Genomic DNA, 8,786 nt, shown 5'->3' with positions numbered 1-8,786 from the left:
CCAATTAGCAATTATACTCCTCCAGTGAGATAGTATTGGGTAGACAATATTAAGGTGAATGCTCCACTTGCTTTTACCGAATCAATTAGTGAAATGTTTCATTTATGCCCATGTGACTGTTACGACGACTGCTGGTCATTCCAGCTAAAACAAAAGTAATCAAATTTTGGACAGACTTTTGTACATCATGACATCACGAGAGAGTCATCAAGTCATCATTGGATGGCTCATGCACCTGTTCCCCAAAAAGTGGAAAGTAACAAAACCATGCCGGCACATTTTCATGGCAGTTGTTGGCTCAAGTTGTTGGTCGTCCACTTATGTAAATGTATTTCTAGCAGTAAAACAATATTTTCTATGGATTGTCATGTCGCATCGTGGTTGTGTCACATCACTCGAGCAAGTACCAGATGACACTCCTCTGTGTTATTTAAGACTTGTTCGTGCAATAAAATATTTCATTCATGTTATTACATTAGTGGAGACGAGTGATTTGTAAATGTGTTGGAGGAGGAGGATGCTATCTCCATTTCGTTGCTGCATGCATGACCAAAGGGACTAAATAACTATATGTAGGAACATCATCGTACCTTTGTTACCTTATTCTCGTATGCACGGTAAGCTCATACGTAAATAACCCTTGTTTTTGTACACCTCAGGGATATGTATGTAGAGTGTACGTGCATCCTGCCAAAGCAAAATTAGGAAATTAAAATGTCCGCAACATCCAACCCAATTTATGTCTCTCGTGAAAGTAAAAATAATTCTCCCCAGTTTGTCGTGGGCGAAAGTTACGGCTATCAAATGCAAGTCCAGCTTTCCATTATCATGTTACTTATGCAGAGTCAGAAATAAAGGAGGATACAAATACGTCACTTGTTTTATTTCTGACCAATAATCGACCTATTTTTATTCATTCATCGACTTTAGTGTAACATTCTAATTTTTTGCTTGGTTTATAATTTGGATTGTAAATGAATGCTTGCAACTTGTCCAACACAATATAACCGAACATTATAATATTGCATACTTTGTGATGTAAACAAAACAGCAGTGAATCACAGACACATGTGTCCCTGTCGGTTGGTTAAAATACTCGTCCAGATCTGATCTTTCGTTTGCGGTTGACTAAATAAAAATAGGTGGTAAGCGTTTTCACTCTAAAAGCTACGCAGCAGCAGTAATAAATTATTATATTAAATTAAATCAGTCGGGGTAAAATTGGAATTAATTATTTTCCAACTCTCGTACATTAGTATTTGCACATGACACTTTTACTGACACGATGATCGCTAAAAATTTAGGTAATTGTCATCTTTAGTTTACAAGAGTTACTTGCTTATATATTAGGTAATTCTACAATTAATAATAGGAGAGGATCAAGTCTATCACGACGGCACACTACTACAACAAAAACGACAATATAAATGCTTTCACCGGTAATTTTTTTGCTATCCTCCTCCAGCTACTCTGGTACTCGTTTAAGTATAATACTGATGGCATCATTCACATTTTGTTCGAAGTAAAAAAAAATTATAATCCTGACAAATGTTTACCAGAGAACAACATGGCAGCGGCAGGGTTAGACATATTAAGTCCAGGATGGCCGGGATAATGTCCTGAAGACGGACTTATTGCACCACCACCCCCACTTTCCGCAGATGCTGCCGCCGCCGCTGCGGCTGCTGCCAATTGCAATTGTTGTTGATGATGATGGTGGTGATGGTGATGTTGGGCAGGGTTGGGTGCGCCAGTCCCATTCCCAAAGTACTGCTGATTATAAAGTAATGACTGTGCGGAGAGGAACGCTGCGGCGTAAAAGGGATAAGATGGGAGGAGGTTGCCTGCAGAGACGGCCACCACTCCAGGAGATGGCCCATTGTTATTGTACTGACCATTTCTCGGGGAGGAAAGTGAAGGGGAAGGTGAGACTAACAAGTTTTTCCGAGGAATTGTGACAGGACTGTGAGATTGTGATCTCTCGCTGCTATTGTGAGAATGATTGCTCTCGTTGTCATTTTCGTTTGTGGAGAGGTTGTCGAGATGAATGAGTCGATCGTCCGTTGCAGCATCCGACATTGAATCTGAGAGGATGGAAGGCACTCTCCCTTCCTCTTCTTCGTCGTCATCCATGACGATGTCTTCATCTTCCTCGTCATCGTCTGACTTTTCATTCTTACAACCATGGTTGTTATTAAGTTTATCACTCCCGCTAGAGCTGTCTTTTCCACTTATGACAGCCTTCCTGTCCTTGATGTTCTTGTTGTCGGTACTATCCTTATCTTTGGCTATTAGATTTTCAATTGAAAAATTGTTGGAATTACCACCTCGTCGCTTGCCCCTCTGTTGGTTAGTGAGGAGTGAGTTTGCGGAGGATGACTTTTCTCTCGGTTGCACGTCTTGGCCAGCAACCTTCATTGTCTCCGAGTTCACTGCAGGAGGGGGTGAGTGGAGGTGGGGGTGAGATGATTTTACGAGGACATGGGGAGGAGGAGAAAGGTCCAATTCTGAGAGTGGTTTGATCCGATGTAATTTTCCAGACTGTTCTCTCAGAGATCTGATTGCACGAGTGGCTTCTCGAATGTCGTCCAAATCTTTTGGGGACATTCCTACAATATTTGGCGGCGGCCCTGAATGGAAACCTTGCTGAATTCCGTTGGAGAGGTGGTTGGGATGTTGGTGTGGGTGAGGATGATGGTGGATTGCATGATGGTGTCCATACAAATCACGAGGATAACCTGCTGCTGCGGCTGCAGCCAGGAGTCTCGCATCAGAAATGTTGCTATTGAGGAACATGGGGTGAGATCCGAAGGCTATGGGTCCGAATTGATGGTGGCCTCCCATGTGGGAAAATTGAGATGACATGAAAGCAGAGTTTGGAATCATACCCGGAATTGGTGGGGACATGGACATGGAAAGCCCGTTATTTGGGTGAGTTGCAGGCGGGGTTGTGGTGGTAGTTGGGGATGAAGGTGTCGGAGTAATTGAGGTCATGGGGCCCGGAGAGGACGAAGGGAATGAAGAGCCCAATGTCTTTTGGAGAAATTCTTTGTCAACTTTTGGCAACTTGAATCGCTTTCGTCTTCTGAGAAATGAGCCATTCTCAAACATGGAGAGTGCATTGGGGTGAAGGCTATATGGAAATTTTGAGATTAGTCACCCGTTGAAATTGTTTTTATTACATAATGCCGTAGACCTAACTTTGGATTTGATCTGTGCATGATTAGGAAATTGGGGAATAACTTACGTCCAATAAGCTCCTTTGCCAGGTCGATCCGGCCTTCGTGGGACCTGTTATATTTTAAATTATTTTAAGGGTACATTATTAATACTGTTGGCTAGATATTATTACTGTTGATATTATTACCTTCAAAAAGCAGTCGTTGAAACTGCAAATTAAAAAAATAATTAATTAGTACATGTGTAATCAGAATGTGCAGGCACACCCACTTAAACACACAAGCATACATGCTGTCAAAAATCGTCAGTCTTTCTGGGATAAAATGTGGTCCTCGGTCCCCCCGAAAATGTCGTCGCAACTGACCACGTCAGCTTTATTCAACTTTATCCATCCTCATCAGACATATAAATCCCAAATGTCATTGTCAAGTAAGCCATTTCTGCGTATGTATTTTCACAAGAAATGCATTTCGAATGGAACTATAAATCACGCCTTCACTAACCTTGTCCATGCAACACTACGCAAGATTCGTCAAATAATTACACTATTGAACGCCAGAAAAATACGGAAATTATAAACCAAGTAGAAAACTTTACCCCTAAAGAGTTCAGCTATTGGACAAAAAGGCACAAAAGTGGAAGCAAATTTGGGCAACAAACAACAGAGTTGGAGAGAGCCGTGAATAAGAGGTACGATAAGGACAGACTTTGACGAGCAGAAGAAATTGCTGCTACTAAAGGGGCCAAAGACCCAAGTCTTTGAGATGAAGAAAGGAGGCCCTCCGAACCTATCGGGACGAGAAAAATCGCAAAACTCACCCCAAATTTGGTCAGCCCCTGACTAAAAGGCTAAATCAACCCACAGGTGGCGCAACTCAAGGGCTGAAGAAAAGAATACCCTTAAAATGTTACAATGTCCGAACCAGAATTGGCGAAACTAAAAAAGAGACCAACTTAAAAGACCAATCCAAAAGCAGTGACACCACTTGAACGAGCTGCTAATGCTCTGAGGAAAGAGATGAATATGAACAAGAAGACCCAATTGACGCAGGAACAACACGCCAAATCAGATTCCCAATAAACATTTCAACATCCAAATATGAATTCAAAAAAATATTAAATCCACGACAATAAGTTTCCCCATTACATACTTACTCACCAACTACTTTCTTACTTTCTACTTTTCTACAAACGGCCCCCATTTATGAATCAAATTTTGTTATGAATGAATTAATTTTTTATGAATCTATAATTATTGTACAAATTTTAGATGAATTTTATTATGAACTATATTATATGAACTATTATGAATTATGAATTATTAAGTGAAGCGACCCACTATATATAAAAAAGCGTGCATGGGGCAACATGGCGAGAGGGGTCGACGTCCCTTGCCATGGATATCAGGACCGTCTCGTCGAAGCAGGTACATACATACATATATTGCTAATTTAGGGCAAAATATAGCAAATTTGAGGTATTTAAAAACCCACCTTAAATTGTGGCGAAGCGAATTTTGCCAGCGCTGTGTGTTCTTCCTGTAAGAGAAAGCGACAGGAAATGATTAGTTCTTTATATATATGTACTAATATGTTGTTAAATTTCCAAAAAATGTGTACATCGCTGTTGTATATCTTGTCATTGGTGTATAACAATTGCAACCCATGGTCAAGATTTTCAAATAATGTACAGCATAGTTTGGTAAAAACGTATCAATGCAAACTACTATTTTGGAAGTTCAAAATATGATTTACGATAATTTTGGCAAAGGTGAATTAGTAATTCTTACCGATAATACGGAAAGTGATCCATAATGAATTTATAGATGTCTGCCAAAGGTAGCATTTTTTCCGGTGAGCTCCATATTGCCATCGCAGTGAGCGAAATGTATGAATAGGCTGGCTTTTGACTGTAAGAAGAAAACGTTACATGAATTACCAATTTGCATGCATGTTCACCTTAAATTTGCAAAAAATGTGATAAGAAATGCACTACTTTTGGTAGGTTGACAATTGCACGATTCATAAAGATAACAAATGTGAATGGACATTTCACCGGCCCGAAAAGCTCATTAAGCACATAATCGAATTACAAATGAATAGGATAAAAACTCTTCTTTAAATTAAAAAAACAATCTTTACTACATACAATTCTGCAACCTTTAAAAACGCAAAAGTTAACTTCATAACTTACTCTCCATAGCTTTCTCTGGATGGCCGAGGCATTTCCGCAAACGAAGGAGTACGTAAAATGTAATTAAATGTCACTGAAACTTTTATTGAATCCACCACTAAGAACGTTCTTGTGTGAGTATCTGGCGTACCGGATAAAATAGTCTCATCTTCAGTCAGTTTTCATCTCACATTTCCCAATTATCCAGATTTTATCAGATGAACTGATTATTCGGTTTTATTTTTCCATCAACAAGTCAGTCAAGATTGAGATCGTTTTTCAGTCAATATTCTCGTTTAGTAAGAAGGGATTCAAGTTTGGTTTATCTGCTCGGATGAAATACGTGCATCCTATTGTCATGAGCAGTGCTGGAGAATATTTCACTTATTTGCTCAAAACTGGTCACATCACTTAAATAGAACGCTCTGTACTATTACGTACTGTATTTATATTAAAATTGTCGATCTATGTATAATACTTTGTATTAGCACATCACGAATGATTATGTACTTGTTGAACCAGCGAGTCCTTGTTGGGCAATGAGGATTCTTTTTTGAACCCAATGGCTAATATTTGGATTTGACGAAAAGTGGCCCTGGCCAATATTGGGTTAGGCTTTCTTTCTCTGGTTCCGGTAAAGCACAGGGTTGAGTGAGGGTACCCTGCTCGGACACGGAGAGACCTGAGGTTGTTTTCCTTGTTAGACTCTGAGAGAAACTAACTTTACTTAAGGGTGAATGTTGAGTATACACGGATTAGCAGAGGGGATTGGGATGTGGATTTCATCGTGGTTGGTTGGTAGTAGAATTGGCTTTGCAAAGCTTTATTGTATCATGTTGAACAAACCAGAACGCCACGGAGAGGAGATCACTTCAACACTGAGCAAACTGGTTATTGTGCTTCTTTACTCCAAGTATAATATTTACTTGCGCACCCCCTCCCGCTACATGCGCCTTAAACAAAGCCACACCTAAATATTAGTTTATTGGCCCAACGAGCCTCCACCCATCGGGGGAAGGGGGAGGCGCTTGCTCCAACGTTCTTGAGATCTCTCGCTATCTCAACCTTTTGTGCTCGTACAAATTCATCCACTTTTTACGTAATGCATAACCAAGAGTACAATCACACTCACAACTGCCTTCCTTACTTACTTACATCATCACGGGCTAATTTACAGATTAGATTGCTTTCTGCGTGTGTTTTCCAGGCCCAATATTCGAAATATTCGAAATACTGGGCACAAATAAAAGTGTAACACTATGTTGAAAGTTTTGTGGTGGGACGAACAGAATCGAAATTCTGTTGAGCTCGGCTTCTCAACAAAAAGCATAATATTATTTACAACGAGAGTCTGTCCTCTTATTGCTACTCCGGCAGTGTTTGATTGCTATGTAATCTTGCTAGATAATCATGCATGTTCTTGAAGTAATGTACCTTTCCCTGTGATTCAAAGTAACGCATTTACTCGATCTCGCTCTTCGTCAAAGCAATTTCACGGGACAAATGAGAGAGGAAGGAATAATTCAATTTTAATGCCGGAATGACTACATTATTTTTACACATATGTACATAACTGCTGAACAATAAAGTTGTGAGAGTGGTAGAGTTATTATCTACGTATGTACATACATAATGTAAATATATACTTCTGATTGATATAGGAACATGATATTAACATGATAATCACCTTTGGGATTATTAAATCGTTTATTAATTTGCTCATTTCATTGACCTTGGTTATTGGTGGATATAGGAGAAAGTTTTTGTATGTTCGATTCTGCTAGAGTTACAAGTTGCAGGAAACATGGTTGATTAGGATCGGATTATCCATCGAGACATTTTATTGTTTCCATTCATTATTTTCAAGTATTATTGCACAACATTTGTACATGCTGGTCATCTTATTGTTATCTACAAATTAAATACAAGAAGTATGCGGACATTGTCTTAACTATTTAAACAGTAATTTACTTTGTCCGTATACTTTATTCATATGCATTCAATAACTTTCACTAAATTGATAGATTTGAATCGTAATAAACTTTTCCTATTATTCCTATATTAAGGTTCAGCTACTTAAAGATATGCGCTAAACTGCATTGGATACATCTCACGGAGTTCTAAAATTACTTCTCTCGGAACTTGGTTATCTCGATTTCTGCTTCGACATTTCAATTACCACTTTATTTCTCGACTTATGGCCAACACGTTACATTTTGGTAGCGATAACTTAACAGGGATCATGGATCATACAGGGGAGGCTCAAAAATGTCGAAATTTTAGTTTTGACGATTAGACGTTCTTTGGGACGAGGATTTCAGAAAACACAGACATTTCGACCTTAACAGACCCTGCAACCGCGAGGACGGGGTCAAAAGTAACAATGTCGAAAATTTAGTTCTGGCGAATTTATTTAAAGTGGGGAACACGAAGTTCTGTGTAATTTTTAGTTATGACACATCCCACGCGCTTCAGAGGGAGCAATAGATTTTGTCTAAACAAAGGTTTCGATTCGATTGTTTTCTCATATCTACGCCCCATCATACACATTTTATGCCGCTTTCAGTAGAACGAATTTTCAACGGTTTTACCCCGTAACTTGTTCTTATTTTCCGGTTTACGCGTTGCATATCTTCCTCGTACACAGTAGAGGTGAGCTGGCCGATAATTCATGGCACAATCCAACTGGATTTGGATGGCTTAGGTCTGAAATATTTTTTTGGGTGAAATGAATTTGGACGGATCGGATCTCAAAAAATGATGATCCAGCTCACCTTAAGCACACAGTGTTTTACGTCGAGCTGATTTTATTTATTTATCTGCTATAGGTTTATGAAGGTTTAAAAACAGACAGCCAAAAATTCACATTTGTGACGTGAACTGAATTGACTTGTGATCGTGAAGGATGCAGAATATTTCAATGCCATAAAAGACACTTAGACTTTCCAGACCCCCATGCTCAATCAGATTTGTAGGTATTGTGCGAGGTCTCTTACATTCGGAAAACGGGTTATTCAATTTGACATGACATAATAACACTGAAACATGAGGCATAATAACAAATCACTTTAACATGTCTGAAGAAGTCAGCTTTAGTGTGCGACAAAAGCTTCCTAGTATTAATTTAATAAAGTCAATAAAAAACGTCATCATATGCCGTTGAAAAGTTATTAATTAAAAATCACTTTTGTTAACTTGATGTACAATTACGCTACGGATTATTTTAATTCTTAAATTTTTGATATAAGCAGACCATTTTCCACCATTGCAAAGGGTACACATGATAATGTTTTCACAAATTCTAGAAAATTAATATACATCATAAAACCATATTACTCTCAGCACTCTCGGTTTTTGACGGCGGATTTAGATCTTTGGTTTCAGAATGCGGTTTATGTTTACATATTCCTAAAAAATCTTTGTGCCTCGTAAGC

The 8,786-nt window shown here is 38.9% G+C and overlaps 1 protein-coding gene across 1 annotated transcript; it reads right to left on the bottom strand.

Annotated features, from left to right (window-relative positions):
• Positions 1 to 879: 879 nt before the first annotated feature.
• LOC110852030 (forkhead box protein B2) lies at positions 880 to 6,223 on the bottom strand. Its single transcript, XM_022099993.2, has 6 exons — positions 5,374 to 6,223; positions 4,970 to 5,089; positions 4,674 to 4,718; positions 3,368 to 3,389; positions 3,248 to 3,291; positions 880 to 3,133 (listed from the first exon to the last, which is right to left on the bottom strand). Exons 1-6 carry the CDS (start codon positions 5,403 to 5,405, stop codon positions 1,534 to 1,536), a joined length of 1,863 nt encoding a protein of 620 aa, XP_021955685.1. The 5' UTR covers positions 5,406 to 6,223; the 3' UTR covers positions 880 to 1,533.
• Positions 6,224 to 8,786: the final 2,563 nt, after the last annotated feature.

The sequence above is a fragment of the Folsomia candida genome, unplaced genomic scaffold, assembly GCF_002217175.1.
Source record: "Folsomia candida strain VU population unplaced genomic scaffold, ASM221717v1 Fcan01_Sc007, whole genome shotgun sequence".
NCBI classification, from domain to species: domain Eukaryota; kingdom Metazoa; phylum Arthropoda; class Collembola; order Entomobryomorpha; family Isotomidae; genus Folsomia; species Folsomia candida.
The sequence above is the reverse complement of the archived record's forward strand: the minus strand, read 5'-3'. Positions and strand labels throughout refer to the sequence as shown.

Excerpts from the sequence above, each read along its gene's own strand:
- LOC110852030 (XM_022099993.2), bottom strand. The coding sequence starts at position 5,405 with ATGCCTCGGCCATCCAGAGAAAGCTATGGAGA. Across the intron at positions 5,090-5,373 it reads TCCAGAGAAAGCTATGGAGA|TCAAAAGCCAGCCTATTCAT; the intron begins GTAAGTTATGAA and ends TTCTTCTTACAG. Across the intron at positions 3,390-4,673 it reads TCGCTTCGCCACAATTTAAG|TTTCAACGACTGCTTTTTGA; the intron begins GTGGGTTTTTAA and ends TTTAATTTGCAG.